The 16,104-nt window shown below is 55.0% G+C and overlaps 1 protein-coding gene across 4 annotated transcripts in view; it reads left to right on the forward strand.

The window, feature by feature from the left end:
* The window catches only part of NEK8 (NIMA related kinase 8), a 37,036-nt gene that overhangs the window by 1,395 nt on the left and 19,537 nt on the right, over positions 1-16,104 (forward strand). For 3 of the 4 annotated variants that reach the window (XR_008311802.1, XR_008311801.1, XM_053274997.1), the window contains exons 2-14: positions 638-843; positions 5,677-5,909; positions 6,605-6,736; positions 8,172-8,380; positions 8,566-8,639; positions 9,357-9,538; positions 10,095-10,245; positions 10,569-10,645; positions 12,196-12,313; positions 12,498-12,648; positions 13,754-13,917; positions 14,992-15,150; positions 15,266-15,424. Coding sequence is in view for 2 of the 4 variants with exons in the window: in XM_053274997.1 (XP_053130972.1) it covers positions 638-843; positions 5,677-5,909; positions 6,605-6,736; positions 8,172-8,380; positions 8,566-8,639; positions 9,357-9,538; positions 10,095-10,245; positions 10,569-10,645; positions 12,196-12,313; positions 12,498-12,648; positions 13,754-13,917; positions 14,992-15,150; positions 15,266-15,424 (2,015 nt within the window). In the remaining 2 variants the exon portion in view is untranslated. Of the gene's footprint in view, positions 1-637; positions 844-5,676; positions 5,910-6,604; positions 6,737-8,171; positions 8,381-8,565; positions 8,640-9,356; positions 9,539-10,094; positions 10,246-10,568; positions 10,646-12,195; positions 12,314-12,497; positions 12,649-13,753; positions 13,918-14,139; positions 14,280-14,991; positions 15,151-15,265; positions 15,425-16,104 lie in introns of those variants that run through there. The other variant, XM_053274999.1, reaches the window with a different exon arrangement.

A 16,104-nucleotide genomic window follows, 5' to 3' on the forward strand; every position in this document is an offset into this window, starting at 1 on the left:
CCACTGATCTTGTGGTAGCAAGCATGAATGGCCCCTTTTGCTAAGCAGGGTCTGCCCTGGTTTGCATTTGAATGGGAGACTAGTAAGCATTGTAAGAGATTCCTCTTAGGGGATGGGGCTGCTCTGGGAAGAGCACCTGCCTGCTTGCATGCAGAAGGTCTCAATTTCCCTCTCTGTCATCTCCAAGAGAGGGCTGGGGGAGACTCCTGCCTGAAACCTCAGATGGGTTATCCCCTGCTAACTGAGCAAAGAGGCACTTCTTAAATGTGGTGATTCTCTTTATTTAGCAGGGGGAGAGCAACTGGCCCTATCCATCCCCAGCACAGCATCCCTCCAGTGGCTGTTGCTGGTGGCTATCTTCTGTTTCTTTTTTAGATTGTGAGCCCTTTGGAGACCAGGAGCCATTTTATTTCTCTCTGTCTCTCTGTTTATGTCTGTGTAAGCCGCTTTGGGAACTTTTGTGGAAGAGAGGTCTGTAAATATTCGCCGTATTCGTGAAACCTGAACGGCTGCTGCCAGGACAGATGATACTGAGCTAGATAGACCAAGGGTTTAAAGCAGCTCCGTGTAGATCCAGGGGCTGACAACTCCCAACACTTGGATGCTCATGGTCTGCTTTCTGTGCCCACCCCTGCAGGATCGTGCATCTCTGCCTGCGCAAAATGGACCAGAAGCTTGTCATTCTGAAGCAAATCCCTGTGGAGCAGATGACCAAAGATGAGAGGCTGGCTGCACAGAATGAGTGCCAGGTGCTGAAGCTACTCCACCACCCCCATGTCATCGAATACTATGAGAACTTCCTGGAGGACAAGGCCTTAATGATTGCCATGGAGTATGCCCCAGGTGAGCGTCTTGCAGCTGGCCAGGCCCTTCAGTGTGGCCGGTGGAGTGGAGAGGAGAGCTGGTCTTGTGGTAAAGTTGTGCCGTTGAGTCGATGTCAACTCCTGGCGCCCACAGAGCCCTGTGGCTGTCTTTGGTAGAATACAGGAGGGGTTGACCATTGCCTCCTTCTGCGCAGGATGAGATGATGCCTTTCAGCATCTTCCGATATTGCTGCTGCCCAATAGAGGTGTTCCCCATAGTCTGGGAAACAGACTAGCGGGGATTCAAACTGGCAACCTTCTGCTTGTTAGTCAAGCATTTCCCCACTGTGCCACTTAAGGTGACGTTGTGGTAGCCAGCATGAATTATCCCCTTTGCTAAGCAGGATCCACCCTGGTTTGCATTTGGATGGGGGAGTACGTGTGAGCACTGTAAGTTATTCCCCTCATGAAGTCATATCTCAGTGGTAAGAGCATCTGCGTTGCGTGCAGGAAGCAGTCCCTGGCAGCATCTCCAGGTAGGGCTGGGAAAGACACCCGCCTGGAACCTGGGAGAGCTGCTGCCAGTCAGTGTAGACAGGACCGAGCTACACAGGAATATAGGAAGCTGCCATATACTGAGTCAGACCTTGGTCTATCTAGATGGACCAAGGATCTGACTTGGTATAAGGCAGCTTTCTATGCTTGACTAACGAGCAGAAGGTTGCCGGTTTGAATCCCCGCTGGTACTATATCGGGCAGCAGCAATATAGGAAGATGCTGAGAGGCTTTATCTCATACTGTGCAGGAGATGGAAATGGTCAACCCCTCCTGTATTCTGCCAAAGGAAACCACCGGGCTCTGTGGGCGCCAGGAGTCGAAATTGACTTGACAGCACACTTTACCTTACTTTACATATAGGCAGTGATGCTTTGTGATATCTACAGAAGCATACCTGCAAATTCTGAGAGCCTTTTCATTATCTCTTCAATGATCCGTTTCCCAGCCAGAAGATTATACAGGTACAGAAGGAGAATATAGTTTTCATTTTGCTCATACAGACCAGTCTCTGTGTATTCTAATTGAGCTAACTCTTGCTAACTGAGCAAACGGGCGCCTTTTGAAGTGGAGGCACCCTGTTCATGGAATAGCCTCCCCAGTGAGGTTCACGTGGCTTCAATACTTTGTTCTTTTACTTACTTACTTATTTGATTTCTATACCGCCCTTCCAAAAATGGCTCAGGGCGGTTTACATAGAGAAATAATACGTAAATAAGATGGATCCCTGTCCCTGAAGGGCTCACAATCTAACTTTTAGATGCCAGGTGAAGACCACTCAGGCCTTTTAAATGTTGAATTTTGATCTAACTGATTTTTAAAAAAATGTCTTTTAAATGGTTTTGTGTTGTATTTTGTATTTTCTCCCCCTCTCCCTTTTTGGTCTGTTATGATTTAATGTATTGTGTGTTTTTATCTCATGCTTTGTTGTTATTATTGTTTACATTTCTATTCTGCTGTTCTTCCAAGGAGCCCACAGCGGTCGGTGTAAATAGTGATGTTTTTTAACTGAGTTTTAATGTTTTGTTGTAAGCTGCCCAGAGAACAATTTGTTATGGGGTGGCTACAAGTAAAGTTTATTATTATTTTATTATAAATAAATAAAATGGTTCCCTGATCCTGTAGGGCTCACAGTCGAAAAGGAAATATAGTGTAGACACCAGCAACAGCCACTAGAGGGACGCTGTTGTGGGGCTGGATAGGGCCGGTTGCTCTCCCGCTACTAAATATAAGAAAATGGCCCCTTTAAAAGGTGCCTCTTTGCTCAGTTAGCAGGGATAACTGTTAGCAAGGGCAATGTTTCTTTTTAGAGAGATTCCTCTGTGAGGGTGTAATTCTGTTGTCCCAGAAGTAAGCCTGCTGGTTTCCCACTGGCTACATTATGAAAATGAAGCCGGTGTCGTCTTGGGAGCTGCAGAGTGCTTTCACTGCTTGACCATTAGAAACTTTATTCCGTCATGTTCTGCCTTCTCCAATCTGATGGGTTTTGCCCCCCATTTCTTTTTTTAAGAGTGGGTCAGAAAGCCCACTCCAGCATTCACTCCTGTCTTTGTTGTCTTAAGGACTAGAAATATTTTTGTCGGCAGCGAATGAAGATTTCACCGCAGGTCAGCGCCCAGTCAGGAATCCAGGGAGTGGCGGAATCCTCCACTCTGCTCAGCAGAATGTCAGAAAGGCGTCTGGCTAATTGTGTGGCTGAGTGCACACTTAAAGTTGTCTCTTTGTAAACGTTAGTCTGTGTTCATCCTCGAACTGTATATCCCCCCCGCCCCCGCCGAAATGCTGCAAGCTATTTCGCAAATGAGAAATTCCCCGCCCCTTGGCCACTCTGGAGCTCCTAGGGGGTGCCTTCATGTGCCTGTTATCCCTCTTTTAAACCCCTGCAGGTCATCCCACTGCAGATCCGGGCCTGCGGCTGCAAGGTCCATTTTTATCAAGGCTAAGGAGCTGCTGCCACTGCCACCTCCTCCTCCTTGCTCCTGGGAACACCCAGCCCACCTTGGCGCTGTTGTGGAAATGCACTGAGCACCCCCCCACACACACACACACTCACACCCCTCCCTCGTAACTGAAACAGACTCCACTTCAAAAGGCCTCCTTCTGAATCCTGCCCTTGAGAGCGCGTGCTGCTTCCTAGCAACACCTGGGCTGGCTGTGTTGGGAAGAATGCCAGAGAAAGCCCATTGTGCTCGGGGCTTTGTGGTGACACCTCGCGGGTCACCTTCAGGTTGGGCCGGTTTTGCCTCCCCCTGCAACAGTTTCCTCCAGTCCTGCCTCGCAGCTGCAAGAGCGGGGCCTTGGGAGGGAACGGGATATTCATCGGAACTTGGAAACCCCAGAGTTTTGCTTTTCCGTTGGTGGGAAGCAGGCCGCGCGGAGGCGGTAGTGCATTCCCAAGGAGGCGTTTCCACAGACCACCGAGGCTTGGAGGCAGATGCTCCCCATGCAGAACAGGTTCAGCTTGTTCACCCTTGGAAATATGCTGCCTCCCGCCCCCACTGCCCCGCCACCCTTGAGAGGGTTAACTCCTTTATGGCCAGCTGCACTCCTTCCGTTAGGAACAGAGGAAGCTGCCTTCTACTGAGTCAGACCATTGGTCCACCGAGCTCAGGATTGTCTACACAGACTGGCAGCGGCTCCTCCAAGGTTACAGGCAGGAGCCTCTCCCATATCTGGAGATGCCAGGGGCGGGGCGGCGATATCTGACAGTGCTCACATGTAGTCTCCCATTCAAATGCAAAGTAGGGGGACCCTGCTTAGCAAAGGGGATGATTCATGCATGCAAACCAGATGTTCTACCCCTGAGCTATGGCCCCATCCCTTAGGAAGCTGCTGTCTACTGAGTCAGACGGTTGGTCCGTCTAGCTCAAGACTGACAGGCAGTGGCTCTCCAATCAGGAGTCTCTCCCAACCCTACTGTAGATGCTGCCAGGGAGTGAACCTGGGACCTTCTGCATGCTCAGCAGATGCTCTTCTACCAAGCTGGCACCCCATCCTTAAAATGGTAGTCTGCTTTACATGTTATGTAGGGAGCTGCCTTCTACTGAGTCAGACCCTTGGCCCCTCTAGCTCAGGATTGTCAACACTGACTGGCAGCAGCTCTCCCAGATTCCAGGCAGGAGTATTTCCCAGCCCTGCCTGCCAGGGGCTAAACCTGGGACTTTCTGCATGCAAGCAGAGGCTCTGCCCCTGAGCCACGACTCCATCCCCCTGGGTGTTCTGGGCTTTGCTGCTACATGCGAATGCCACCCCTCTTCTGGAGTTCACAAATGGGGCATCTGTGTGCTGTCAGGGCTCTGAGCTGGAGCAAGCTCCAGTTCGCAAACTGAGCAAGACAAGGAGTGGACACCTCCCGCCCTGTATTATTATTATTATTTCTTGTTTACACAGTCAGTCAGGTGTTATTGACTGGTTTGTTTTATCCAGACATCGAGTCCTTCCCAAGGACCTGGGATGCCAGAATTTTATTGTCAGTTGTTATAGATATCGTCGCAGAATATAGGCTGTTCCCAGTAAAGCTGCTTTTTGTAATTGGCTGATGGTGATTTCTGTGGCCCCGATGGTGTTGAGGCGCTCTTCATGGTGTTTTGGAATTGCACCTAGGGCGCCAATTACCACTGGGATTATTTTGGTCTTCTTCTGCCACAGCCTTTCAATTTCAATTTGTAGATCTTTGCATTTGGTGATTTTTTCTATTTCTTTTTCTTCTATTCTATTATTATTATTATTATTATTATTATTACATTTTATATCCTGCCCTTCCTCCAAGGAGCCCAGAGCAGTGTACTACATGCTTGAGTTTCTCTTTCACAACAACCCTGTGAAGTAGGTCAGGCTGAGAGAGAAGTGACTGGCCCAGAGTCACCCAGCTAGTTTTATGGCTGAATGAGGATTTGAACTTGGGTCTCCCCGGTCCTAGTCCAGCACTACACCACGCTGGCTCATGGGATTCTTTACCCCAACAATGTTACGATGGTTGCTAAAAGTGGCTTTTAAAGGATCAGCCCGTTGAACAGCTCTACTGGTGGCGTGCATTTCAAGCCTGAAAGCTAAGAATGGGACCTCCGTGGAGTATGCCACTGACTTCCGGAGGCTGGGTGTAGATGGTCTTGATCACACCATACTGTGCTTGTGGGCTTCCCAGAGAGATCTGGCTGTCCTCTGTTGGAGGCAGGCTGCTGGGCTAGATGGACCTTGTTCAGACCCAGCAGGGCTCTTTTAGCATCCTATGGGGTGCCCATGGGTCCTTTGGCAACAGTAGCCTTCTTTAGGGCCAGACCAGGCGGATGCAGCTTTCCCACTTCTTCCCCTCCCCCAGGTGGCACCTTGGCCGAGTTCATCCACAAACGTGGCAACTCCCTCCTGGACGAAGAGACCATCCTGCACTTCTTTGTGCAGATCCTGCTGGCGCTCCACCACGTCCACGCCAAGCAGATCCTGCACCGCGATCTCAAGACCCAGAACATCCTCCTGGACAAGCACCACATGATTGTCAAGATCGGCGACTTCGGCATCTCCAAGATCCTCAGCAGCAAGAGCAAGGCTTACACGGTGGGAGCGCTGGGGCTGGGGTCGGGAGCCTCAGGGCCTAGCCTCGGGCTGTGGGTGCAGAGGGCCCCTTTCCAGAGCAGAAGTGGGAGGAGAGCGGTGTTCCCTCTAAGAGGGATTCACAGATGTTGACTACAACTCCCAGAATCCCCAGCTGCAACGGCTTTTGCTTGAGGATTATGGGAGTTGTAGACAACCACATCTGGGAATCCCTGTTAGAGGGAACCCTGGAGGAGAGCATGGATTGTCCCCTTTGTTAAGCAGGGTCCACCCTGGTTTGCATTTGGATGGGTGACTACCTTTGAGCTCTGTAAGAGATTCCCCTGAGGGGAAAGAGGAAGGGCATCTGCTTTTCCTGCAGAAGGTTCCAGGTTCAGTCCCTGGCAGCATCTCCATTGAGGGCTGGGAATGACTCCTGCCTGAAGTCTTGGAGAGTTGCTGCCAGTCAGAGCTGGCAATACTGAGCTAGATGGACCAAGGGTCTGACACTATACGGCAGCTTCCTGCAATCCTGTGCTCTTCACGCCATTTTCTGCCGTGCACTTGCAACCTTTCTGCTTGTGGCCTTCTAACGTGGGTTGATCTGTGGGGAGAGCGGATCCTGCTGTGGGATAAAGATTCGGACTAGAGCGTTTGCCCACCCCTCCTCACTCCCAGATCTGTCCTGCCTCCTCACGTGCTTTTGCCTCTTCTCCTAGGTGGTGGGCACCCCGTGTTACATCTCTCCCGAGCTGTGTGAAGGCAAGCCCTACAACCAGAAGAGCGACATCTGGGCCCTGGGCTGTGTGCTGTACGAACTCTGCAGTCTGAAGAGGGCCTTTGAAGCTGCCGTAAGGACCAGGGCTGCCAGGCGCTCTTGGCCTTCGCATCCCAGGCGTGCAGTCTGAGCTGTGGGCCATGAGAACTTTGTAGCTGGGGCCGTGTAGTGACGTAGCTAATGCCCAGGCAACAAGTTAGCAGTATATACATATGTGCGGTTGTAGTCCTAGTTAAGGACTGCTTTCTTGCAGTGACCCCTTGGTTCTAGTCCTGCCTTCAGGAGCAACAGAGAGCAGGTCCATCCACTCCTCCTCCTCCTCCTCCTCTGGGGCAGCCCTTCAGATATTTGAAGACGGCTCTCATCTCTCCGCTGAGCCTTCTCTTCCCCAGGCCAAACATGCCAGCTCCTTCATCCTTTCCCTGTAGGACTTGGATTTAGCCTTGGTGGCAGAGCATCTGCTTGGCATGCAGAAGCTCCCAGCCTCACTCCCTGGCGGCATCTCCTGGTACGGCTGGGAGAGACCCCTGCCGGGAACCTTGGAGAGATGCTGCCCATCAGGGTGGACATTCCTAAGTTACTGCTTCTACAACGAATCTTTATATACCGCTTTTCTACCAAAGTTGCCAAAGCCGTTTACACAGAGAAATAATAAATAAATAAGATGGCTCCCTGTCCCCAAAGGGCTCACAATCTAAAAAGAACCATCAGATAGACCCCAGCAACAGTCACTGGAGGGATGCTGTGCTGGGGGCGGAGAGGGTCACTTGCTCTCCCCCTGCTAAATAAACAGGCTCACCGCTTTAAAAAGGCACCTCTTTGCCCAGGTAGCAGGGGCTAACTCGATGGACCAAGGGTCTGACTCAGTGAGAAGTCAGCTTTATGAGTTTGTCAGGAGCAACCACAGTGCACTCGTTTGCACACAGAAGGACCCAGATTCATCCCTGGCACCATCTCCACGGTGGCCTGGGCAAGTCTCCTGCCTGAAACCTTGGAGAGCTGCTTCTGCTGGTCAGTGTAAGACAATCCTGAGCTAGATGTAGACTCAGCAGAAGGCAGCTTGGAGAGGAGAGCGGGTCTGGTGGTTGCAAGCAGGACTTGTCCCCTTAGCTAAGCAGGGTCTGCCCTGGTTGCTTATGAATGGGAGACTTGATGTGTGAGCACTGCAAGAGATTCCCCTCAGGGGATGGAGCCGCTCTGGGAAGAGCTGAAGGTTCCCAGTTCCCTCCCTGGCAGCATCTCCAAGAGAGGGCTGAGAGAGACTCCTGCCTGCAACCTGGGAGAAGCCGCTGCCAGTCTGTGAAGACAATACTGAGCTAGATAGACCAGTGGTCTGACTCAGTATATATGGCAGCTCCCTGTGTCCAGCTTCCTACGAGGAAGCTGCAGCAGCCACCTTACCTGGCCTTTCTGGGTCCTTGGTTCTGCTGTGCCAGGTGGGGTGATCTGCTGCTGCTGCTGCTGTTCCTCTGTGTCTGAGCCTTGCCTGTGGCCCTGCTCCCCCCCAGAACCTGCCCGCCTTAGTGCTGAAGATCATGAGCGGCACCTTCGCCCCCGTCTCGGACCGCTACAGCCTGGAGCTGCGCCAGCTGGTCCTCAGCCTGCTCAACCTGGACCCTTCCAAGCGGCCCCAGCTGAACGAGATCATGGCCGAGGCCATCTGCGTCCGGCCCCTGCTGAACCTCTACACCGACGTGGGCAGCGTCAGGATGAGACGGCAAGTCCAGGCCCCGCCCCGGCCATGGGAGAGCCCAGATGTGGCTGGCTGTGACTCCAAGAATCCTCCGCCACATCCAAGATCCCTGTTAGGCTCCCAGGCCACTTGTGGGTTCCCGAGCAGCTCCAGCCCCCTACTCTCCCGCTCGCTCCTTGGAGCCGCCATCATGGTGTTTCTTTCGACAGGCCCGAGAAGCTGCTAGCCGCCGTGCCGCTGGTGGCCCGTGGCAGAGCTGGAAGGGCAGCTGCCCGAGCCAGGGGTGAGTGTGGAGGGGCTGGGAGGTGGGGACAACTTCAGCCCCTCTTCTGAGCCCCGCTGGCTGGGACTGTTTCCCTGATGATCCCGTGGACAGCGCTGGGTGTGCAGCCGACCTTCTAGCTTACTTTGTTCTGTCTGATGAATCTTCACATTTATATCCCTCTCTTCCTCCAAGGATCCCAGAGGGGTGCCCCATGCTCATGGAAATCCTCTTTAGGTTGTGTCCTTATAAGGGGCTCAGACACATTCATGGAGGAGAGGTCTGGCAGTGGCTACTAGTCTGGTGGCTACAGGCCCCCTCCAGCCTCAGAGGCCTCTCCGTCCCAGTTGCAGGGGAGTCACAGCAGCGGGAGAAAGAGGGCCTGCCCTCCTCTCTTGCCTGTGGGCTCCCCAGAGGCATCTGGTGGGCCACTGTGTGAGACGGGATGCTGGACGAGATGGGCCGTCTTTTTGGCCTGACCCAGCAGGGCTGTTCTTCTGTTCCTCACGACAACCCTGTGAGGCAGGCGAGGCTGAGAGACCCAGTGAGTGTCACGACTGAAGGGGGATTTGTACGTGGGCTTCCCTGGTCCTGTTCCAACTCTCTAACCACTACACCATGCTGGCTCTCGCTCTGATGCCTCTCTGCTCCCTCCCCCCTTTTTTTCTTGTGTGTGGGCGGAGGGCACCTCCACCTGGGCAACTTGGGGGCACTCACCGCCCTTTCTCTCTGGTCCAGGCTCCCGAGCCGGGTCAGCCCGGCCGGGCATCCCCCCGGCCCTGTCTTCCATCTACACCTGGGGCGGTGGGATCACCACCCCCCTCCGCCTGCCCTTGCCCAATACGGAGGTGGTGCAAGTGTCGACTGGCAGGACCCAGAAGGCCGGCGTGACCAGATCCGGGCGGCTTATCCTGTGGGAGGTGAGAGGGCAAGGAGCGGGTGGGGATCCCCTCTCTATCGGAGGCCAGGGGTTGGCCTGTAAACACGGGTGCCCGGGCTCAGTGGCTTTGCGTGCTGAAGGTCCCCGGTTCAAAGACAGAGCTGGGAGAGACTCCTGCCTGAAAGCTTGGAGAGCTGTTGCCAGTCGGCGCAGACACTGCTGAGCTAAGGTGGGCCAAGGGTCTGACTCAGTGGGGCAGCAGCTTCGTAGGGGATGGGGCTGTAGCTCAGTGGAAGAGCATCTGCTTTGCATGCAGAAGGTGTCCTAGGTTCTAGCCCTGGCAGCATCTCCAGGAAGGGCTGGGAAAGACTCCTGCCTGAAAGTTTGGAGAGCTGCTGCCAGTCAGAGCAGACAGTACTGAGTTTGATGGACCGAGGCTCTGACTCAGTATATGGCAGCTTCCTCTGTTCCGATGCCTGCAGGTCCTGCCCATTTCCCCCCCAGAGTGTGGGGTGGGTGGTTGGAAAGGCCTTTTTCTCCTGAACAACACAAGCCATTCTAACCCACACCGCTGGTTTTATTCTTCCCTCTGACAGCCCCCACCTGTTGGTGCTGCTGCGGGGTTCTTGCTTCCGGGAGCCACAGAGCAACTCCCGTCCCAGTTTGTGTGCCGGTTCCTGGAGGGCCAGTCCGGGGTGACTATCAAGCACGTGGCCTGCGGGGACCTCTTCACTGCCTGCTTGACAGGTAGGTCTTGCTTGACAGGCAGTTCCTTGGACTATCAGTGGGGGGGGGGGGTGTCTGGCACATCTGCTGCTCGCCTGGGATGGATTCTGTGCTAAGTTCCTCTCCTTGACTGCTGGGCTGGGGTCTGCAGCATCATCATAATCACCCTTTCCTGTGGCTTCCACTCCCGTTTGCTCGTGGGTTAATCTGCCGTTGCCAGATCTAAACTGTGCCTCTCTAACCCAGCTGCGTTTTGCTGGGCACCCAGTCAACTACTGGGCCCCGGAGGATGCCAGTGGATCCTGGCACACTGGGCAGAAAAGTGCTCTCCTTTGTCGCCACAGACCGCGGGATCGTGCTGACCTTCGGCAGTGGCAGCAGCGGCTGTTTGGGGCACAAGACCTTCGTGGACGTGAGCCAGGTGTGTAGGATCCTGCGCCGAGGCCACGGTGTTAGTCCAGCTCGTCTAGTCCACACCTGAGAGAGCACCTTGCTTTGTAAGATCCCCACCGCCCATTTAGACCTGGACCCAGGCCTCACTCTGGTTTCTCAGGGAGAGGCTACGGCCAGGAGCACTTTCTGTCAACTTCAGCTGCGTCCGTTCCTTGAAGAGAGTGATCTCGGAACTGTGGCACACTCTCTGGCAGCCTCTAGGCTTGACTACTGCAAAGCACTCTATGTGGGGCTGCCTTTGTAGGTGGTTTGGAAACTTCAGTTGGTTCAAAATGTGGCAGCCAGATTGGTCTCTGAGGTCTCTCGGAGAAACCATGATATGCTGCTTCTTTTTTAACAGCAATTGCATTGGCTACCAATAGGTTCCTGGGTGTGGAGAGGTTGTCCTACCTCCTGCCCTTGAAGGTGTGGCTGAAACCGGAGAGAGCAGGCTGCCCCAACTTGCGGCCCTCCAGAGGTGGCTGAACTACAACTCCCAGCATCCCTCGCCACGATTTATTGCGGCTGGGTATGCTGGGCGTTGTAGTTCAGCCACCTCTGGAGGAGGGCTGCAGGTTGGGGCAGCCTGGGAGAGAGTGTTGGGGGTGAGCAGTTGTAGGGCACCTCAGAGGGGCTGGCATGGCCCGTGGGCTGCTTGCGGAGGGCCAGGAGCCCAGATCCCGGGTCTGCCATCCTCCTGTTTCCAAGCCAAGAGGCTTCTTTCATCAGCTGGAGGGTTGGGAGGCTGGGCTGCCTTGTGGTTCCTCTTGGCCACGACTCAAGGCTTGCTGCAGCTCCACGCAGATTCCTGGCCGTGCTTCCTTGAGAGGCCCTTTTCTCCTGACGCCAGTGATCGCCACTCCTTTTTAGAAGCTGGGGCCACTTTGGCCCCAACAACACCCAAACACCTTCAGTGTGAGAGCCATTTCCCACGGTGCCGGTCTCGGCACAGTACTGCGCTTTCCTGAGTGCTGGGAAGGCCCTTTAAGAGGGACGGAGCCCTGGGAAAGGGCTATGCTGGCTGGCCGGCTGGCCGGCCTTCCTTCCAAGATGTGGCAGGGACTCAAGAAGGCCCCGTTCCCCTTACAGGAGCGTTGGGCAAAGCAGAGCACCTGCACGCTGAGAATGCTCATCTCTGCACGGTGCTACTCAGCCTTGGCTGGAGCTTCACACAAGCCTGCTAACAATTTCATCACGGGCCACACTTAGAGTGGATGGGGCCCCCGGGCCTCACAGTGAAGAAGACTGCTTTAGATCGTGTTTCCCCAAACACCCCATGAGCCTGGAGACAGAGGTGTGTGAGCCTCGGGGCTGGCCGTCTGGCATACTCTGCCCGTGCCTAGCTCTGTGAGAAGCAGGCCTTGCCCGGAGAAGCCGCAGCAAGACCCAGCCAGCTGTTTGCAGTCCAGCACCGACACCTGCCCCCACCAACCGAACCCATCTTAGTCCCTTTGTGGCCACATGGAGCAACTAGCAGAAAAGAAGAAGCACCTCTTTTCTCCCCCCACCTTCCTGATCGGTCTGTCGTCCTTCCCACAGCCCAAAATAGTGGAGGCCCTGCTGGGCTACGAGATCACCCAGGTGGCTTGTGGCGCGTCGCACGTCCTGGCCGTTTCCAACGAAGGGGAGGTCTTTGCCTGGGGCAGAGGGGATAACGGTGAGTGGCCACTTCCGTGGCAAAGGCATAGGGAGGGCGAATCTGGGCACCCAGGGCCTGATACCGCAGCCTGCCCTGTGTGTGTTCCCTGCCAGCGCCCTCCGCCTGCTCGGAGGTCTGCACGCTCTCCTCCATCAGGGCCCCCTCTCCGGCCACTGAGGCTTCCTGCTCCTCCTCCTCCCAGGGCGCCTGGGCCTCGGGACGCAGGAGTCCCACAACGCCCCGCAGCAGGTGCCCGTCCCCCCTGACCACGAGGCACAGAAGGTCCTGTGCGGCATCGACTCCTCCATGATTCTGACGACAAAGAATCGGGTTCTTGCCTGCGGGAGCAACAGGTAGGCTGCACGTTGTGGGGGACAGAGCTTGCCTGCCAAAGGGTGTCGGGGACCGTTTTTGTTTTGTTTTGTTGTTTGTACATTTATATCCCACTCTGCCTCCAAGGAGCCAGTGCATGTTAGCCCCACAACAACCCTGTGAGGTAGGCTAAACTGCGAGGGAAGGGACTGGTCCAGAGTCACCCAGTGAGTTTCACAAATGAATGGAGATTTGAACTCGGGTCTCCTCTGGTCCTAGCCCAGCACTCTACAGCGGGATAGCAAGAGAACTTTGCGTCTCGGTTGGAGTCTGCTTCAGGTGTCACCTAATGGCAGAGGAGAGCCACCTAATGGTGCAGCTAGGAAATGACTTGCCTAGCAAGCAAGAGGTTGCTGGTTCGAATCCCCACTGGTGTGTTTCCCAGAATATGGGGAACACCTATATCGGGCAGCAACGATGTGGGAAGGTGCTGAAAGGCATCATCTCATACTTTACGGGAGGAGGCAATGGTAACCCTCTCCTGTATTCTACTAAGGGAGGAGAGCTCGTCTTGTGGTAGCAAGCATGGCTAGTCCCCTTAGCTAAGCAGGGTCTGCCCTGGTTTTATTTGGATGGGAGACTACATGCTTGAGCACTGTAAGATATTCCTCTCAGGGGATGGAGCCACTCTGGGAAGATTAGAAGGTTCCAAGTTCCCTGCCTGGCAGCATCTCCAAGAGAGGGCGGAGAGAGACTCCTACCTGCAACCTTGGAGAAGCCGCTGCCAGTCTGTGAAGACAATCCTGAGCTAGAGAGACCAATGGTCTGACTCAGTATATGGCAGCTTCCTATGTGTCCCCCCCGTGAGGGCAGGTGGCAGCTCCTGAAGGGGACATATGCGGCTTCCTGCCAGTGAGGAGCCAAGGAGGACTCGAGTGGTCCTGCAGAAGAGTTGAGTGGCGATCCAGCCATGTGCCTGCTTTGACCCTCCACGCCTGCCAACTGGTTCTATTCCCCAAGTCAAAGGACTCTGGCGCGAGTCTTGCTGGGGGCCGAGTTTCGTAGGCATGGGTCTGTTCCACAGCTTGGCCCCAGAGCACCTCCCCTCTTCAATCTGCCCCCTTCTGCTCATTCCCCTTTGCCCAGGTACAACAAGCTGGGCCTGGACAGGATCTCACCCCGGGAGAAGCCCCTCACGGCGGACCAGGTGGAGGAAGCCCCGGTCTTCAGCTGCGCCCGGTCAGCTCCCTTGTGCGAAGAGACCATCGTCTGGGCTGATATTGGAACGGCCCATTCGGCGGCTGTCACAGGTGATGTGGCAGGAGCACCTGCCCGCAGGGTGGCCAGGTGCTAATGCACTTCTGCTGGAGGGCTGTTGGGATTTGACACCCTTCCAGCATTTAATACAAGACTTTCCCCAGCATTATGGACTTCTCAAGGGAGCTGGGTCTTCGCATCATGTGTCCGAAGTAGGATAGTTTGAGCCTGTTCATTTGTGGCTCAAGTGAAAATTCTGGATTGATTTGTTCTAGGATCCATTGGTTTGTTTTCCTGACTATCCATGGTCTCCTCAAAAGTCTTCTCCAGCACCCAAGTTCAAAAGCATCAATACTTTTTCTATCTTGGTTCTTCAAAGTCCAGATTTCACATCCATAGAGTGTCACGGGAAAAACCCATTGTCTGAACGATTCTAATCTTTAGAAAGTGAATCGTTAGAAAGCTTTGAAAACACCACAGCCAATTTGGCCTCTGCAGGCCCGATGGTCAAGACAAGAAAAGGATGAGAATCCACTGAAACTGGAAAGTCTTTCCATGCTGTTACCTCTTTTCCATCTTTTGGGGTGCAGAGCCTTTGTCTCCCCAGATGGTGGTGGGAGGAGAGCTGGTCTTGTGGTGGCAAGCATGACTTGTCCCCTTAGCTAAGCAGGGTCTGCCCTGGTTGCATCTGAATGGGAGACTTGATGTGTGAGCACTAATATATTCCCCTTAGGGGATGGGGCCACTCTGAGAAGAGCAGAAGGTTCCAAGTTCCCTCCCTGGCAGCCTCTATAGGGCTGAGAGAAGCCCCTGCTAGTCTGTGTAGACAATACTGAGCGAGATGGACCAAAGGTCTGACTTAGTATGTGGCAGCTTCCTAGATTCCTATGGGGTTGGCCACCCTTGCTGGCTCATGGACAATAGGTGCCTTTTTGGGAAAGAAGTGTCGGGTCAGCTCCTCTGTGGGCACCCTTGTTGCAGTTTGGGAGCAGCTCACAGGGCCATTCGGAGGATGCTTTCAGAGGAACTAAACGTCGCCGTGGGACGTCAGAAAGTGGCCCCAGTCCCAGGGCGGCGGCAGCAGAGAGCCATGCTTCAGCCGGCCTCTCTCCCTCTTCCCTTCACAGCCTCCGGCCAGTGCTACACCATCGGGAGCAACCAGCATGGCCAGCTGGGCCCCATCCCCTGCCGTGCCAGCCGGGCCCCCTACCTGGTGGAGGGGCTCCAGGCCATGAGGGTCATCATGGCCGGCTGCGGCGACGCCTTCACCATGGTTGTGGGAGCAGGTAAGCCGCCAGGGGCTGGGGGGCGGGGTGGGGGGCAGCAGCTGGCACCGCGCTGGGTCAGAGGCCCGCGCTGGGGTGTGCCGGCCCCTCTCTGCCACTGCTGCCCTCTCCCCAGATGGCGAGGTCTGCACCTGGGGGAAGAGCGCCCGGGGCCGTCTGGGCCGGAAAGAGGAAGAGACCCAGAGCCCCCGGCCCGTGCAGCTGGAAGAGAGCCACCCCTACCTGGTGACCTCCGTCTCCTGTTGCCACGGGAACAGCCTCCTGGCTGCCAAGCGTAAGTGTGTGTGTGGGGGGGTTGGGGAGTGGGGGGCCGAGGGGGCTGCGTGGTGGCCGCCGCGCACTGCTGTGTTTGCTGGCAGCTGGCGAGTTGACTCAGAAGCACGGATTGGGGCTCCTCCTCCTCCTCCTCCTCCTCCTGTACCTGCCACTGTCCTGCCCACATATTGAAGCTGGCGCGTGTGTGTGTGAGAGAGAGAGAGAGAGACTCACAAGGGACTTGGCATATTCCAGCCCACAGCCTCTGCTCTGAGATTGGGTTTCAAGGGTGCCTGCCAGAGCCATCTGTCTGTTTCAGAAAGGGCTGGGAGTCAGACAGCAGTGGCCGGGGAGGGGGCATGGGCATTGCCTTGGGAACACAGGAAGTGGCCTTATGCCGAGTCAGACCACTGGCGCGTCTAGCTTAGGATTGTCTGCGCTGACGGGCAGCAGCTTCTCCAAGGCTTCAGGTCTTTCCCAGATGGGGATGCTGCCAGGGATTGAACTGGGGGCCTCTGACACTGAGCCATGGATGGATGCGCCTGAGGACCATAAAAGGCTGCCTCCTACTCAGGCCTTTGGTCCATCGAGTTCAGTATTGTCTACTCTGACTGGCAGGGGCTCTCCAGGGTTTCACACAGGGTCTTTCCCAGCCCTGCTGGAAGATACTGCCAAGGATGGAACCTGGGACCTTCTGCA

This window comes from Hemicordylus capensis, chromosome 12 (assembly GCF_027244095.1).
Source record: "Hemicordylus capensis ecotype Gifberg chromosome 12, rHemCap1.1.pri, whole genome shotgun sequence".
Lineage (NCBI taxonomy): Eukaryota > Metazoa > Chordata > Lepidosauria > Squamata > Cordylidae > Hemicordylus > Hemicordylus capensis.